The following is an 18,573-nucleotide window of genomic DNA, read 5'->3' on the forward strand; positions in this document are numbered from 1 at the left end:
TATGAGCGCACATTGTTCGGCAGGGATGCTGCAAGCATCGCAGCCGAGTCGAGCTAGCTGCACAATGGCCATATTTATAGTCGTTTTATTCGGGCATTTCAATGCAATTTCGCATAAAGCAAGCCAAAAAGCTATATAAAGCACAATATATATATATATATACCATATATATTAATATATATTATAAAATTCAGATGTCAACAATGCGCTCTTGTTGCTAAGCCAACAAACAGCTGTGCCACCTCCAAATACGAAACGCGAAATGCAGTCGACACCAACGCTGCGAATGAGACTGCACAAAAGTTGGCAGAAACGGGGAAAAAAAGATGACTGAAAAAAATGGCTGCCACTGTGTGTGTATGTGTGTTTGCGGGTGTGGAATGGCATACGTAAGTCTTCCCCAAATGTGTCGCAGAGCCCACACTTTTGCAGCTTGGCTATGCAAGCAATTTCGCAATAAAAGACTGTGTGCAGGACAAGAGGTCCTTCGGTCCTCTCTTCGGTGCGTGGCATTAGAATACTGGCCTCGCCCGGCGATAGTTATTCGCATCAGACTCGTTAGCAGCTGCTAATTAGCATAAAGTTGGCTTAAAGTTTTGTGTCACGCATCAACCATTTACTTTCCACACACAACCGTTGGTTGGAGCCTGCTCGTTGCGTCTATTTATCTTGACATCACGGCTTTGGCAAACTTGACAGCGTCACTGTTCTTAGTTCTGTATGGCTTTCATGACGCTGCAGTTCAGTTCTTAGTTTCCGTTTCCATCTCCGTCTTGGTGTCTGCCATCATGTCCGTTTCTTTTTCTTTTCATTCAAGTCGTTGTCTCATATTTCTGGGTTTCTCTTGATGTTTTCCGGCCACTTTGCTTTGGCGCCGGCCATGTTGGCATTGCTTTTGTTCAGCTGAAGCACGTCTCACTCAGCTCTTTGATAAATATTAGTTTAATTCCTATTCAGCTGGCGACCATAGCCCCAACAAGCGGTTCCAAGGTCGCTTTCAAACGTATATCCCTCTAGTTTTCGATCCTTTTCGTTTTATATTACAGTCGTATTGGCACTTTGTATACTCTGTACCAATATAAATTTATTAATAAGGCCTATTGTAAGTGTACCAATTTCTTAAACATTTTTATTCTTCATTAGTCAAAACTGAATTTACTTTACTGTAGATTTTCACTTATCATCGAACATGGTTGTTAATTCCTAGCCTTTAACCGAACAGATCTTTTATATTGATGCCATTAAGGTCAAGTTTTTCTCTCTTTTGATTGCCCTTTTTATTTATTTAAGATATACAAAGACTAACCAAATATTAAATTTATGTTGTTTTTGTATAAGCTTTAGTTGTACAGAATATTTACAAGTGGAGCACTCCCCACTGTTTGACTTCCTAAGTATGTTTTTTCCTTGATTTATTTCGTTTTGTTTCATTGCTTTGGCAACGCGAGAGTTTCGTTTATATTTTTTAACGGCAAATTTCCTTTTGCCCGCATGGCTAAGTAAAAAATGTAAATATTGCTTTTTGATTGATATTTGAGACATGCAGTTGAGCCAAGCAGATAGAAATGTGATCAATTTGTAGCAAAAAGCGTGAAGTAATAAAATTGACAACGAATTGGTTAAGGAATCTGCCGACGCTGCTACTTTTGTTGTGTAGAGATTTTCCGTTTAAAATGCGCAACTTAAAATTCTTTTATAATAAGCCAAAATACGCGAGATTCAGTAAATAAGTCAAACATCAACTGTCAATTTGTTGTAGAGTTTGTTATAGAGATTGACCTATTCAAGGAGCTAACTCTATAGAAACGTGACAATTCGCTGCACTCAAAAGGTATACAATCAATGGCAGCTGTCGAATGTTAAGGCTTAATGCAATTCGGTTCACCCTTTGAGTATTACGAGTTTTTCTTTTCATTCATAAGATTCACATTCACACAATGCCTCACGTTGGCACTCTGACAAGCTGTCTGACATTTGCCAAATTTCCCGAAAGCTAACAGACACGTTTCTTGCATTGAATATCAGAGAACTTAACACACACACACACACACACACATACAAACACACATTTGTACACAAGCTCACACCCATTCTGGAAGTGAGATTTGAGCAAAAATTATGATTTTGTATGACGCGCAAATGTGATGTTTAAATTGAATTTGGATTTTTAACATGTGGCGTTGCGTTCCTCCATAAAACTTTACTTGGTGCCATGACAAAAACGAAAAATCTATTCTAAATGTAGAGCGGAAAACAAAAAGGAGAAGAGTTCTAAAAGAAAAATTAATCTAGCAAAAAATGCCCTTTTAGTCTACGAATTTGCAGAAAATGTGTAAAAGAGTAAATGAAATTATTCTCTTTGTACCGAAGAATATATACACTTGCAAGTCAAATTGCTATCTACTTATTCATTTATTCGAGAGTTTGTTCAAATATGAGCATACAGATTGTACGCATATATTTCGTATGCACAGATATAGCTGAATTAACTACATTGTAAGTAATATAATTATAGTAACACTATGCAACAAAATTCAATTCCAATTCAATTCCAAGCTTGTCTCTGGTATGATAGAAGTCGGCTGGATTCGGTTAAAAATTGATTCATCAAATGTATTAAACTTTTCCGTTTTCGTATGCAATAATTATTAAATTGGTCACAGAAATACTTTAATAAACTAAAACTCTTTATAATTTATTTTCCCTAAATAAATTTCAACTTGTCAGGCACATGTTTTAATCGGCACAACAAAGCTAAAGTCATATTTAATGCAAGGTAAATGGCCACCAACATGAAAGACAATTTTGTATTTTTGCTTTCTAAATAAACATTTGGTCTTTAGGCCAGAGTACGTGTGCTATTCATTGATGTTCACATGACGTGGTCTGAACACGCAGACAGAAGGGCAAAAATAGAACAATTGGCGACAGGTGCAAATGTCATTTTTGGGGTCACGCAATTTGCAAGTTTGATGCCTTGTCCATTATCATTAAGGCACTTTGCGTAAAGCCCTTCCAAATCCAAATAACTTTACGACTAGTCACGAGGTCGTCGCTGCTATAAATAAGCCAGCAGCCACTTTGCGAGCCAAAAAATACACCAGATGGTTTTGCGTATTCCCTTGCAGAGGGTACTATCAATTTGTCACAAAATGTGAGATCTCCGCATATATTATATATATTTCATTAACGAATGTCTACTTTTATGCAAGCCTGCCTCTTATTGTTAGAATATTGGCAAACGTTCGTCTTCCTGTTGCAGACAGTTCATATATATAGGTGGAATATATGTGATTGGTCTTCATTCTTTAAGCAAACTCAGCGTTATTTAATTTCATTAAACTCCCTTCATTAAGCTCCAGATATCTTGAACAATTAAGGCGCTTTACTATGCTACCTATAGAAAAATTCTTGTAAAAATCTAAGTACTATATCATATTTCTTAGTATGAAATCATTTTCTCTAAAGATATCTTCATCAAAGTCAAAGTCATGACTAGCTTCATAAATCGCCACGCAAATATGTAAGTCGTTTTTCAACAAGGATATTTAATCTTTGGCATGCCTAAAATATCCCATCCCTCTTGTTTGTTGATTCATTATTCAGTCATGAGATAAAATGAAATGCGAAATATTTATATATATTCCTCTAATTGTAACGCTGTACTGGCTTCTATGACGATGTTCTGCTCCTTAATGCTATTAGTTTCACTTTTGCATTTGCCTTTTTAATTGATTTTGCTTATTTCCATGCTGCCCACAAACTCTGACACGCCCGCTGCAAGCGTTTTCCTTGGCTCGCTAGCCCCGGCACCACAAAAAATGCAAGGAGTAGCGCAAGCATCAGCTGAAAGAATGCCAGAAGCCACCCGGTCGCCTGGTCCGAGTGAAGCTTCTGCGAGCTGCAGTAGCAGCAGCTGAAAGAGCAGTGGCTGTGGCAGGCACACAGCCGGGGGGCTCTAGTGCAAATAGGCACCTGTTGCTATTGCCTTTGAACTGCGCTGCCTGCCTGTTGCTGCTGCTGACGAATGCTGAGGGGCCAATGGAGACCTGGGGCTGAAATTTGCATTAAACGCAAACAACAAATAGTCGCAGCAACTGTTGATTTCTTGCATAGTGCGGATAAAATATGCAAAACTTTTTTCCCCTTAAGTACAGAATTTCATTTACTTTCAGCTTTCTAAAGGTAGTCAACTGGAGACTGCCGGAATCTTGGCTATCTTCTAAGCAGAGGTTTGTCATAATGAAAATATATTTCACAAATAATACAATATTTTGCTATAAGTCATGAAGATCTAGTAGTATGTTATGCACACCATCTCCTTTTGTGACGCGCACATTTAACGACTCGCAGATTCTTACGGAAGTCTCCTATTCGCCGATCCGATGTATATTATATAACAACTTTGACATAACTGTAACTAATATTATAATAATAATCAGCATCCACTTATTTATTAGGAAAAAAATATATATTTATATATATTTTTTTTAAGAGGGTTGTGTGGAAATTTTGTCATAATTATATGTGCAGTTAGCATTAAAAATGTATAATAAAATCACATACCCATTTCAATGTGTGCAGCTGTTAGTCAATCAGTATGTTACCAAAACATGGATCAAAATTTTATGCGATGCCCATTTTATCTACTTGACAGTTACAGGGTATAAAAAAATAAAAAGCAAGTATTTAATTTACAATCTTCCGTTCGCTCTTTATAACACTGCGATAGCAGATAATTAATATAATTATACCGGAAAATAAATAAGTAACTAATATTAACTATAAAAATAATTGATAAAACCATAACATATTTTTATCTTCAATTATTTCTAGTTAATGCATCATTTTCATGATCAAAGGAAAGCTAAAAACAAACAAAGGTTCTTAATACTCTAAGGGGCGTAAACGCTGTACTTGTAAAAACCGATGGAAATGTTTTCCAGTGCGTTCTGTTTTTATACACACATATACATATATGCCTGCCCATTAAAGTGGGGCTCAACAAGGTACATAGCCAAATTGGACGCAGTGCGGCTATTTGGACAACAACTCTTAAAAACCTAAAAATAGTCTTTTATAACTTTATGCAAACTTGTCAGCTAAAGAATTTTTGCAACTGGCCTCAAGTGGACTCATAAAAAAACAACTCAAGTGCGGCTGCTGCTGGTGCGGGAATTTAATTAAAAAGTTTTGTGCGTTCCACCAATGGCAAAAGCCGCAGCCAGAACAACAACAGCAGTCTAAGCGTGTATAGGTGAGTTTGTGTGTAGGTAGGTGTGTACGTGTGTGTCCCTATGTCGCCGTCTCGTCGTGCTTGTAAATGAAAGTTTGTTGCAGCATGAGAATGTTGCGAGTAGCTTGCCTATATTTACCTTCAACTAGTTGTTGTTGTTGCCATTGTGAGATGTGAAATCCGTTGTACTAAGCAAAGTTTCGCACAAATCCGTCGTATATTCAACGCAATGACGTTGCAATTTATAAAAGTTTTACGACGCGACACTTGAATAAGTGCACATTGTTGCCCACAAAAAAATGGAACGAACGAAATCACCATGAAATATTGAGCAAACACAAATTTGTAATGCGTATTCGCCACGTTGGCGGCCACAAGAGAAACTGCTGCCGACGGGCGCTGACATGCCAGCCGCCAATCTATTGACAGCGGGCAGCAAGGCATGGCAGCTAAAGGTTAATGGCTGAGCGGGGAGTGCTACAGTACCAACTCGGCACTTGACATGGTAACAGCTGCAGCATGGGACTACCGAAATACCAATTGTTACTTATAGAGTGGCAAGCCAAATAAAACCGTTCGCTGAGCAGCATCTTTCGCTCTCGTGGCCGCAGCCAACAACAGCAACAACCACTGCACGAGTCCAATTCAACTAGTATATTTGCACTCAAGTGCCAATTAGCTGAGGTTGCATTTGATCCTTGGACGAGTGGAGCCGCGTTTTGTGCACATTGCTCAAGCATCAAGTGAACCCACAGCTCGCAAACTGCTTGGCTAACTAACAAGCGCACTCAACGTTTAGCTTGGTCAAAACAATGCCAGCATGAATACAGTTCACTTCAGCCCAATTGAACAGACCCGTTTCAAAAAGAAACACAAACTTGAATCTACAGTACTTTTTGTCCAAATTGCTGATCTACTCACACAATTTCCGCTGCTCAAAACTTAAACCGCAACAAGCTGCAACTGCAAATGTATCCGTATCTGTATCGGTGGCTGCACATGTATCTCTATCTGCATCTGTAGCAGCAAATGTTACTGCATATGTGAGTTGCACGTTTGCCTGGCTAATTTGTTCAGCTGCTTGTGCGGAAGTGGGTAGCAAAGCTCTCTAATTGAAACACCTGATGAAACACTGTACAACAAGCAAAACGTTTTAGCTCTGGCAGCAATTTACAATTCAAATGTGTGCACTTTTTTCAGCTACTATGCTGTTCGGATGTAACATAAATGATATATGCAAGAACTTTGCTGCGCTTCCACCCTTGCAGCCTAGTGTACGCACACACAGATGGAAAGAGACTGAGAGAGAGAGAGAGAGAGAAAGCGAGAGCAGACACACGTGTTGACTGAAGCTCATTTGGCATTAGCACAAATTATGTCACGTCACAAGTTAGTCAGAAAGTTTTTCCGAGGGCTTAACATGAAGCGCAAGGTTCTAACCTTGTGTTCCATTCCGTTTCATTTCTTTGCGTTTCGGCTTTATTTCTGTTTTACTTTTATTTAGTTGTTCGAGCATGCCTTTGGCAAAAAGTTGCCACTGTCAATATAGGCACCCACACTTTGCACTTTGACTGCTGTTTTTCATCAACCCTCTCTTTCCCCCTCTATCCATTATCTCTGTTGTGCAAACAACAAAAAGTTGTGGTAACTGGGAACTATATCCATGCAAGGGCCAGCCAGCGAATCGCCAATCAAAATCGCCATCATCGTCAAATGCGACCGCAGCCCATCAGAAATGCCATTAGAGCAGGCCGTGGAAACCGGTCAGCAGCAACAGCAAGGTGTTGCTACTGATGCTGGTGGGGAAAGGTCCTGTCTACTGCCGTGTGACTAATGCGTCGTATATAGAGATTTCTCTTTATTGTCAGTGACTCTGATGATGCGACGACCGCAGCAACAGTGTGCGGCTCTGGCTCAAATGACTGCCAGTCGGGTTCAGGGGGGATGGAAGAGACGTGACTCACTTGACGCGGCTCGCCAATTGCAAAATGTCGTTGAAGCTTTTTTAATGGACTTTTAAGTTTGCTTTTATTGTCATTTAGTTATATATATGTTTGTATAAGAATAAGTATATATATATATATATAAATGGACGCTCGAATTTAGTTCCTGTCATTGTTGCAACACTATTTCACATGTACATAAATGTGCCCGACATTTATATTTATACACTTGGCAAGGGTATTATTACTATTAGCAAAGCTTACAAAAATAGCAAGAAATTGTGTTTGCTTTTTGGAGCGTGGAACATTTAATACCCTGAAAGACATAGGATGGATGTGTCTTATATTACAGCAAGCTGTATTTTCATACAATGCTTGGATATTTTGCCGATTGTCTCTAAGTCAACTTTATAATATAGTCGTGCGCTGATATAAGGATTTCGTTGGTTTGCTGATGGTTATTTGATATAAGGAATCAGAAATTGTTTTACAATAGTTTCCCAAGCCAAAATACCCCGAACCACTCGCAGTTAAATTTGCAGATATTGCTTATTATTAGAGTAGTTCACAATTCGGTGCTTTGACAAAGTGTTTCTGTACTCTCTTTGTTTAGTGTTTGGTTTGTTTTAGCAGCACTTTGGTTCCAACTTTCATGGGGCAAGTGCTGGACAAATAAAATTAACAATAGTTGCACTTAGCACAAGTCTTCTCGGATTTGATTGTTCGTGGCTCTCGGTTCCAAATTTACTCGACTACTTTTACAATATTTGATCTAAAGCGATAAACTTATCCGCACAGCCCACGAGGACAGCTGGGTGAGTGTGCCAAATGGGTTTCTGCTATTCTTAGCAAGTGTCAATCACAATCCAAATCCCTGGAGAATGCGCGCTGTCACTTGGCCGATAACAATAAATTGGTTCGCCTTTTCTGTGTGCGAGTGTGTTAGTGTGCTTGTGTGCGGCTGACTTTGGGGCCCTATTATGGAAATTAAATTGATATTTAAGTGACACGGATAAATTTCAGGACCCCACGACAATGTTGACGGCAAATTGTTTGGCCACAAAATTTCTATTGAAAATTTTATGAGCTCAAAGGCTGCTTTATGAGGCGACGAAAAAGTTTGTTTTTTTTCTGAGTTTTCTGCTCAGCCACGTGGCGTGGCTCAACCTCAAGTTGCATTGTTTTGGCCGCTCGCAAAAGTATACTACGAAAATCTAATGAGGTGTCTCATTGGCAGTTCGTGTGTATGTGTGTGTGTTGGTCAGCTAATGCTTGTGGTGCGGTAGGATTAACTCTGGTATTTGACCTTTTATGCTTTGGGCTTGCCTCTTGCCTGTTGTTGTTTGCTGTTGCTTTTGCTCTTGGCCAAAAGGTTTAATTAATATGCAAATTATTGTGTGCACGGTTGGGGAGGTATGCATGTTATAACTGTTATGGGGGCTGCGTGGCTGCTAAGTTTAGTTTACACTTGTTTTTAATTAAGACGCTTCATTTCGCAGTGAAATGAATTAACTCAAGTAACTAGGCTAACACTCCGTATGCGTGTTGGCAACAAATTAATATACATTTTGGTTTAGAGGCATGGCAGAGCGTATTTGTTGGGTCACAGACCCAATAACAACAAATAGTTTGACCAAAAAACTGCGAACATTTAAATTATTAATTGAATATTTAACTTTGCTCTTTGTCGCCTCAGCCGCAACAATTGTGGCTGTGGTCAGCAATGTCAAAATGTTATACGAATTTTCATATTCATGTACATTTTCATTTTGGTTCTTACCTTTTGTTCTGCATTGACTGACAAAATAACTAACAGACTAAAAGCAACAAATATTTTAAAATGTCCCGCAGTTTCCTTGGCCCTATGCACTTATGCATACATATGCACGTCTATCTCTCCCACGCCCTCAGTTAATCTGGTCTGGAGTCTGGCTAGCTTAGTTTTGGACAGTCTTTAAATGGTGAAGACGGTCAAGATTTTTGTAATGATTTTTAATTTTGTTTCTTTTTTGGTTTGGCAGCTCTGTCAAGACCCTGCCATTTGCAATTCGTATTGCAAGAACATTTCCGGTTTTCGGAAATGCATTTCCGTTTCCGCTGTCGGCGCTCTGACAAAGTTTGCCGCACATAAATTTTCAGTTTGACTAAAATGTCAAGCTGACACGCCCTAGCACACGCACACACACCTTCACACCCATCCACTTACACATACACATACACAAACACAGCATATCCGCCGGCGCTGTCAAATGCACTTATTGGCCATTCAACCAATTTGGTTACACAATTTTGATGCAATTTATTGCATTGCACGCGTCGATTGGCGGCACACTTGGAAATTTATTGGATTTGATTTGATTTGATTTTCATTAGCATATTCATGACTCATTGATTGTTAAGTGCACCACTGACCACATCAAATAAAAACGCCGAACGAGATCCGTCCGAAATTTACAATAAAAAACAACTCAATTTGAGAAATTGTAGCTGAATTCCAAAAATAAGTGAATTTCAGCTTAAAGCTTTTTCGGCAAAGACAATTCAGCACCTCATTCTGATAGCCTGCAGTGCCTTTGTCTTTGTTTGCTCAACAACCACGCCCATCACTTGCTGCTATTAAAAAAATAAAAAGAACGGACACACAGCGCATCGTCCTTTGATTGCGCCGTGTTTGCTATATCGTATTGCACACCCCGCACAAGAAAAAGTTCGCGCCCGATTGCCTGCCTTTTTTTATGTTACTTTTTTGGCATTTTTTTATGTTCTCTTCCTCAAAACTTTTTGGTGTTATTTTTCAGTGCGCTGCCAGTTGCCAGCAGTGCATTTATTTCTTTTTCATATCCACGGACAACGCGTGGAAAATGTTCGGCCAACAACTCAGTTGATATCGTTGCCAACGTCCTTTCAAGACTATTAACGACAGATCCCAATGGAGTTATTGCAACTGAAGAGCTGGGAGCTCTCCTGTGGGATTTATGGAGCATAAATTGATTTAAAGTTGTGAAAGAATCTTTTGGCGTTTGGTATTTAATGTGATATATCAGATGTTGGTTCATGACTTATCGGTTAACTTTTACGTCAATACAATCTCGGTTTTATTAGCTTCATTATTTTGAGACTTTTAAAAGCAGTTGAAGAGAATTTATTATTATGAAATATATTTGTCAATAAATGGATGAACAAATTAAATAAAAAAGGATATTTCGCACATGAGCTAACATAGTATTCGATTAATGAATAGTTTATAAATCTGCGGTGTGTTTCTTAATTATGCTCAGGCAATATCAAATGCCTGACTGGTTAATCCACACTAATACACACACAGACAAACCCACACAGTTCTGGGGCAGCCGCATGGTGATGCGGCTGCTGGCCGTGGCAGGTGCAATGCCTGTCCCTGACTCATCTAAATCAGGGAGCAGAAACAAGCTGGGGATTTGCTGAGAACATAATAAATATTTATTAGCTGCGCTGCTGTTGATGTTGTCGTTGTCGCTGATGTGGCTGTTGCCAAAAATTAAATTTGTTTTCATTAGGGCAGACAAAGCGTTTAGGGCAACAGGCAAATATATGCTTAAGCGATTCCCACCCACATTGTCCGCTTCTGTACTTCTTAGGCGTACGCGAAAATGTGCTCAAAATTAAAAAGGGTATAGTCTCTGGGTAGAGAGTAGACGAGACGGGGAACGCTTGACGGCGCTGCCAAAACATTTCACGGGCTTAATTACGCGCAAGCCAAGCAGATAAAAAAACACCCAAAAAACACAAAAAAAAATAAATAAAAATAAAAATAAAGGAAACCTAATGAAAAAGTTTGCTCCGTTGAAGAACAAAACGAAAAACAAGAAACGGGCTATGAAAAGCGCGTCGAACGCGAAAATCGTTAGAAAAACAAAACAAACAAAATTTAAGTAAATATACGCCAAAGCGGAGACCAAATAACAACACAAACAGAAGCCCAGCCAGGGCCCAGAGATGAGCGCCAGGGTTGCCAGTAAACAAAATCACAATTAACTGAAAATGACAACAAAAAATAAACATAAAGGAAAGATATATTTTTCGGCTAACCGATGTTTTAATATCCTATCAGAACTATTAATGGTATAAAGCCCATATATTCTCTTCTTTATTTAATTTTTGTTTCCGATATATTTCGGTTGCACATCGGCAAACCGTCTTCAGGGCAAATTTTTTACATGTCTGCACTTTTTGACGTGGAGATTCAAACTGCAGTTTTTATATATGTAAAATATATCCAACTTTTCGGCATGCCGATGAATAAATGAAAATCACATTTATGAGACTATTCTTCCTATGATAACTAAAAAAGTTATAACAATTAAAAAATATATAGTTTTTGGCTGGCTTACACCTTTGACAAAGAACTGATAATACCCCATGCATAGGGTATGAATACCAGAGCACAGATCTGAATGCGCATGTGAAGGCAAAACAAAGGGTTTCAAGGATATGCAGCAGTCAGTTGAAGAGTGTTAAAAAATAAATTGGGCTGGTTGTGAACTGTCGTGGGGCTTGCAGGGGGCAGCAGCAAAGCGTGACAGTGAAAAGGGCAATGCGTGTGCGACACATAAAATATTTTAATTGCCAGCCGTTGGCTTTCACAAAATACAATTTTGATAATGCCCGAAGCTATAATTAAAGGAACAATATTTTTATCAAGGATGCAAAAATAAAACATAATAAAATCCATTTTTTTTGTCCCCTTTATAGAACCTCATATTTTGAATACAAACAAATTTTTGTTATAACCCCAAAACATTGTTTAATTGATTGGCAACCTTGAAATATTTGCAAAATTTAGAATTATTTAAAGCGAATCTTCCTTCCTAATCTTCCCCTCTCTTTCTATACCTCCCTATCAATTGTCCATGCCATTCAAAAACTTAAATATTGTAGCGTTGGCGACATCTTTTCATAGCCTCATTAAAGTCCTGACAGACGGTCAGATCGCTGTTCTCCTCGCTGCACTTGAGGAACTGGCGGATCTCGGCGGCACAAGGACCCTCCTCCACCAGTTCGCTGCGTGGTTTGCTCTGTGCTGCCGGCTGCTCAGTTGCCGCCTGGCCACGTCCACTAAATGCACCAGTTATTCCAGCGCCCACGGCATGACCCACAGCAGAGCCAACGGCTACACCAGCCGCCGTGGCTGCCATATCCTTCATCACATCGCTTGTGGAACGCCCGGAGCTGGGAGCTGCAGCAGGAGCTGGTGCTGGATCCGGCTTGTTCTCCTTTTTGGGCTGCACAGCTGGCAGATTTCTGCTGTTAGAGGCGCCAGTAAACGGAGTGAAACCGCTGCGACTGCTGCTGCTGCTGCTTCTGGCTGAAGACTTGGATGTGGCACCACCCGAGCGTTGACGCGGCATCTTCGTCCAAGCTGAGAATTATGAAGTATGTATCTGGGCAAGCAGATAAAAATCTGAGCAAATTTTGTTTCTGTTATCTGCCGATCTTAGAGATAATTTTGAATCTAGTTTTGTGTAAGCAAACTTTCGAATGTAGCACAAACTGAATTTAAAGCCAACGGCAACTAAGCTGATTTAAAATTTACTAACCCATGTGAACAAATGTATGGGTGTGTGTGTGTTTTTAAATTTCCCCAAGGACTCGGCATTTGGCGTTTGTCAGCTTTTTCGCCAGCCAACTAATTTATATAGCATTGGCAGTGCAGCAACTGGGTCCAAAGGCCCAAACTGGTTAATTACCAACGTGCACGACCCCGAGCGCCACCTGGCGGTCGCCAACTGCAGCTGCAGCAGCAGCAGCTTTTACAGAATGAAATGCAGGGTTTTTATGCCCCTTTCGAGGGTATTACAACTTTGTCACGATATCTGACAATAATATGTGTACATGTGTATATGTGTACATAAAGTGTATACCTATACATATATTTATATATCTTTTATGATTGACTTTTCAACTCTGCTACCATATCTGTAAATATATTCGCATCCAAACGCCTTATGTAAGAAAATTTCTAAGATAAGAGTTTTTAATCTTCCGTGTGTTGAAGAGAACCGTTGTTTCTAGTTTTATCTTATTTTCATTTAAAGCGCGAATTATGAGAACACAATGACGCAATAATGAATTTGTCGGCAAAAAGTGAAGGGAAATAAAGTAAAAAGAAATTTCCCCTCGTCCTCTGTAAAATAAAATTCAATAAGGCATTCGAGCACGTGAGCTATTTGTAACTGGCAATTCACAATACCCTAGATGCCTCATGTTAACCAAAGCAAATTAGTTTAATTAGCTAAAGAGTAGAGGTTCCCTATGACAAACTTTGACATGCGCGATTTCCAACTTCATCTTTTTCCTGTGAAAAAGCGCTATAACGCAGTTTGAGTGTAGCTTCCTATTCGACAGCTTTCACTTACTAATTTACAAACATTTGTGCTGCCTATTATTACCACGGAAGTGCCCTTAGCGCCTTGAGTAGGGCATTCTCGAGTCGGTTATACCCTCTCGAAGGTGCTGCCAAATTCATTCTCGGAAATTTGGCCGCATGTTGAATTGCAGCGGAAATGCTTTAATTACAGCGCAACATGCAAAAGCGCTTTTGTTCTAAGCTTCTAATTTGATTTGGTTTTCGTTTTCAGCTTCACAAGAAATGAAAATACATGACTGGAATTAGCCAAACTGTTAACCAAAAATGTAAAGTATAATTTAAATTTGAGCGCTGCTTATGTGGCAGCTACATAAAGCAACAGTGTTAGCAATTGCTTGTGGCTAGGGCAGGGGCAGGCAGTGACATATGAGCAAATGCGGCAAACAGAATATTTCATTTCAAAATTTGAAGAACCGTCAACTGTGGGGGCAGTGTCTGCAAATGCCGCTTGATTGATGCTGGGTCCCGCCCCTCTCCAAGATGAACACAGCAGTCACTCGTTGTGACCAAGCTAACCAGCGGGTGGGCGATCACAATTTTCAGTCACTGTGTGCTATGAATATTGAAGGAAATTAAAGCTCCCGCTGCTGCTGTCTGTAGCTTGTCTTATGAGTGTGACAGCAGCAACAACAACGTCTTCGACAACGACAACAAGAACAACAACAACAGCAGCAGCAGTACCGGCCTAGCTAACATGGCGAAATGCTAATTTGATTTTGTTTATTGTTTTGGCTACAACTTAATTTGCCCCGTCCGCGGCGTTGAAATGTTTATAAATCAATCAACATCAATAACCGCGGCGAAACACTTTTCAAATGCGGCTGCCCGACCCGATCCCAAGATGGATAGACTTCAGATAAAGTAGATGCCTTAAGTGTGCTCGAATGGACGCAAAATGCAAAATAGAACTCGTACAGACGTTAATTTACAGTGTTTTTATTTGGCCCAGGCCCACGCGGCGTATGATGAATACTTGGGACTGCTTTGTTGTTTCGCATAGACAATTGATGCGATAAAAAGAAGCGCAAAATACAACTGGCTATAAACACACCGCGATTTGCTAGTGTATAATAAATAAAATCATTAGCCATTGATATTGCTTTTCAGTTGTGTTTATTGCTTATAGCCCAGATATAGCCCAGATATATAAATATAAATATGTATATGGTATAAGCTTTTAATGTTCATGCTAACCTTTCTTGTATTGCTCCTAAGCAGGACACTGTGTTTTAAACTAAATATATTTCTTCTATCTCTCCACTTTTTTTCGGATCAAGCAGTTTTCTGCCAACTAGATCTATCACATTTGTTTTAAAATAAATCCCTTTTCACGTGTGCACTAGAGTTTGCTGCGAAAACTGTCAAACGCTATTCATTTTGTAAGAAAAAATTACAGAGACTAAAAGTCATAAAACGTCAAATAGTTGGTGTTACACCAATTTTCCATCTTTGTGTGAGATAATTTCGAAAAACACCTGTTGGAAATTTTCCACTATACATATATGTATATATGCTTAAAGAGCATTGCGTCTGTCGTGTGTCCGTGTCAAATATATTTTTTTTAGCTACTTTTAGTTTCTATAATTTACAGAGTTTTCGATGCGCTGCTCTTGACACATTTAAACTTTTGACAACCACTTGAACATTTCCTAATTTGCAACAAGCTGTTGCCATGGGTATGTACATGTGTGTGCGTGTGTTACGCAAGCAAATGGAAGAATTTCAATTAAAATTTCACACTTTTGCATAGCAGCAAAATGCACACTTCAGATGCATATCAGCTGAGATAAGCGCCAGGTTAAGTTATGGATGCAAATGTATTTGCACGCTGAACGACACGGCGTATGATTAATATTAAGTGGCTCACAGAAAAACAACGAAGCTAAATATCCTATATGCGGTTGCGAGATAACGAAAACTTTGAATACATAACGAATATACCCTGTAAATTAGAGTCAAGTGTTGGTTTTAGACAATTGGCCAATCTGTGAACACTTCCGTGGCACAACATAATACATAATTCCGTGCCTCAATTATTGCATGTGCGCAATTTGTGCCAAGTTTGCGGTTGCCGTAATTGTAAATATGTCTAACGGGCGAAAATGAAAAGAGAGAGAGGGACGGAGAGATAGAGAGAGGGAGACAATGAGATAGATATGGAGGTAAGGGAGTGAAAACGCAATTAAATTTACATAGCGGCCGGGTCGAAGCTGACTGCATTCATAACCGTTTGCAGGCGAAGGAATTGCGCTGGCTCTGAAGAAGAAGAAGACTGGGCCGCATTTGAAATGCGGTAAATTACAGTTAACGATTTTGTAGCACAGCAATTTGCCGTTATCTTTAGATTTTTATCTATGGCCTTTGTAAATGTGGCGTCGGCGTTTGCTTCGGTTTGTTTTGCATGCCACTCTGGCACCTACGTGCAACGTGCCGTGCCACCTGCCACTAGCCGCTTGGCCCCCCGAAGCGACAACCGTTGGTCATTGGCCAAAGCCATCGTGGTCAGTGTGTGTAGTGTGTTTGTGTGTGTGTGTATGTGGCCCACAAAGGTGTTGAAATAACTGCTGCACAATATCTTTTCTATGCCTTTTCTGTTGGAAGGGTATTTGAATTTTATCGTACACTGTGTAACGCATGTGAGACGAAAACATATATTATTCGAGCTGATTAAAATACTTTAACCAAATCAGAGGGGTGTACAAAAGATCCGTAAACTCCAATTATTACACATGACAGGTATTGTGTACCTTTCATGTGTAATAATTGGAGTGTAAAAAGATTGGAGCAAGAAACTTGACTAATATAAACTCTACTGGGATACAAATTGAAATGTAATAAATAAAATGAATAATATAATATAATATATAAATACACACATATTGACACAAATTGAGAACCATTAACCCATCAAAAGTAGATCATAAAATTATTAAGCCCAAAATTGAAGCATGATCAGTTTGTTAAAATAAATCAGATTTAACTAAGTATATCTGCCTCAAAAGTAAGTGGATTGGGCTCTCAATTATTATTTAATAATTTCAATGTAGCTTATTAATAACTTGTGGCTAGAGTATTATGTATTCGCCAAGCTACTAGTCATTCAGTGGGCTATTCCCGACATCGCCATTGCCATTGCTCTGTGCCTGAATTGTTATGGCCTTTTCTGGCGATTGTATTGTGAGCAATGCAAATTGGCGGCACATAATTATGTCGCTGGCACGAGTACAATGCAGAAATAACAGAATAGAAAACGAGTGGGATTACAATAACATGAGAGTACCCAACAGTCAGAGTCCCTATCAGAGTAGCTGGCAGTTGAACAAGCAAAACACTTTCCCTTGCAGCTGAATTTTGCTTTGCTTTGACTAGAAGTTCGTCCTGGCTGAAACTTTTAGCTGTCTAATTAGCAAACTGCCACTCGAGCAACTTATTTATATATAAAACCCAGTTAATCGGGACTATAAAGTAGAATAGGGAAAACTTTTAATTTGCTAACGCCATGACAAACACGCAACCAGCACACTAAAAAAGTACCTTTACTGTGATGGAGTAAAGAGTATTAAATTTAATAATGTTAGCTACGTGAAATGCTTGACCACACTTTTGCGACAATGATCAAAGGCAATTTTACGTGTTGCATAGTTAATATTTTACATTTATAACTTCAAAGTGAAAGTTGAAAGCATATCCCGAAAATTATGAAAATAATGTTGTGAACTTAGCATTCTTTATTCAGGTTGTTATTTTCAAAAATGTATGTCTCTGTGAAAAGGACTGTTTGTCCAGACTAAATGAGCTGAAAATTGTGGATTACTTGCTTTGCTTACCCTCCGATTTTCAAATCATTTTCAAAGATGTTTGCATTGAAGAAAGGTGTTTGGCTCTTTTCGTGTTTCCCACTTTTTGAAAAAGTCTGATTTAGGTTTGATCCGCTCGGCTTCAAACTTGTTTCCCATCCGATTAAAAGCCATGCTTTGATTATATTTTATAAAAATCAGTTGTGAGGTATTTCACGCCTTTCGTAAAATCCACGCCTCCTCGATAGGAACTGCGGTACAAAGCTTATATAACATGTCACTGTTGGGAAATATGTGGAAACGTAGTGTCTATGGTTGGAAACAAAAAGTTAGGTCGCACAAGGTCGGAGAGTACCTGTGGCACTCAGTTAGTCATATATATTTAAAATAAAACCGCAAATAGCATTTCCATTGCAATTAATAAATGATGTGTTTCATCGTTTACTTTTTCCGGTTCAAGCTGACAAAAGCATTTGTTGAAAGCCTTGACAAACGCTTCTGTATTATTCAGAAAGTGCATTCCAAAAACGATTGCAACAAAATGTTGTAACTGCTGCGACCCATTGGGCAACGGTTGGCAGGTGGCGATTTCATTTGCCATGCTGAGCTTCCATCAAGTGACAGGCGAAGCTGCGACTGCAGCTACGTTTCCTCCTCACTGCTGGTAATGGTACTGTTACTGCCACTGCTGTAGCAGTTGCCTTGACTAATGATCGCGTGCCAATGCAATGGCAAAATACCATTTGGAACTGTGGGGCGGCTGGCTGAGTTTGTTGTAGCGGCAAAGTAACTGTCACCGAGCCGGCGCAAACAAATTAAATTTTGCTAGAAGGGGCGGCATTTTAGCGGGCAGACATAAAAAATGGCCCGAAGCAATGTGAGATGGCTGGCAAAGCTTCAGGCCAAGTCATTTTTTAAGCTTAAGGCTGGCCATTACGGCGGCGTCTTAATTATATTTACATTTTTTGCATATATTACGCCCTGGCCACGCCTCGAAGGTGACTACGCTGGCTACTGCTGCGGCTGCTGTTGTAAGCTGCAAATTAATGACTGCATTTTCGAAAGAGGCGCCGAAAGGATAAGTACAGGCAGACAAGCATCAGGAAAAGCAGCAGGAGCAGCCGCAGCCGCTTTCTTCTCATTTTTCTCATTTCGCAAAACTTTGTAATGTGCAGATTAAAATTTTTGCGC

General features: G+C 39.4%; 1 protein-coding gene and 1 long non-coding RNA gene across 2 annotated transcripts in view; both read right to left on the reverse strand.

The window, feature by feature from the left end:
• LOC115764942 overlaps window positions 1-18,573 on the reverse strand; it is a 62,934-nt gene that overhangs the window by 10,827 nt on the left and 33,534 nt on the right. The gene's annotated exons all lie outside the window — the stretch shown is intronic.
• LOC115764941 (coiled-coil-helix-coiled-coil-helix domain-containing protein 10, mitochondrial-like) lies at window positions 11,886-12,715 on the reverse strand. Its single transcript, XM_030708258.1, has one exon. The coding sequence runs from the start codon at window positions 12,564-12,566 to the stop codon at window positions 12,084-12,086; it is 483 nt and encodes a 160-aa protein (XP_030564118.1). The 5' UTR covers window positions 12,567-12,715; the 3' UTR covers window positions 11,886-12,083.

Source organism: Drosophila novamexicana, unplaced genomic scaffold (assembly GCF_003285875.2).
Source record: "Drosophila novamexicana strain 15010-1031.04,08,12 unplaced genomic scaffold, DnovRS2.1 tig00000877-arrow-arrow-pilon, whole genome shotgun sequence".
NCBI lineage: Eukaryota > Metazoa > Arthropoda > Insecta > Diptera > Drosophilidae > Drosophila > Drosophila novamexicana.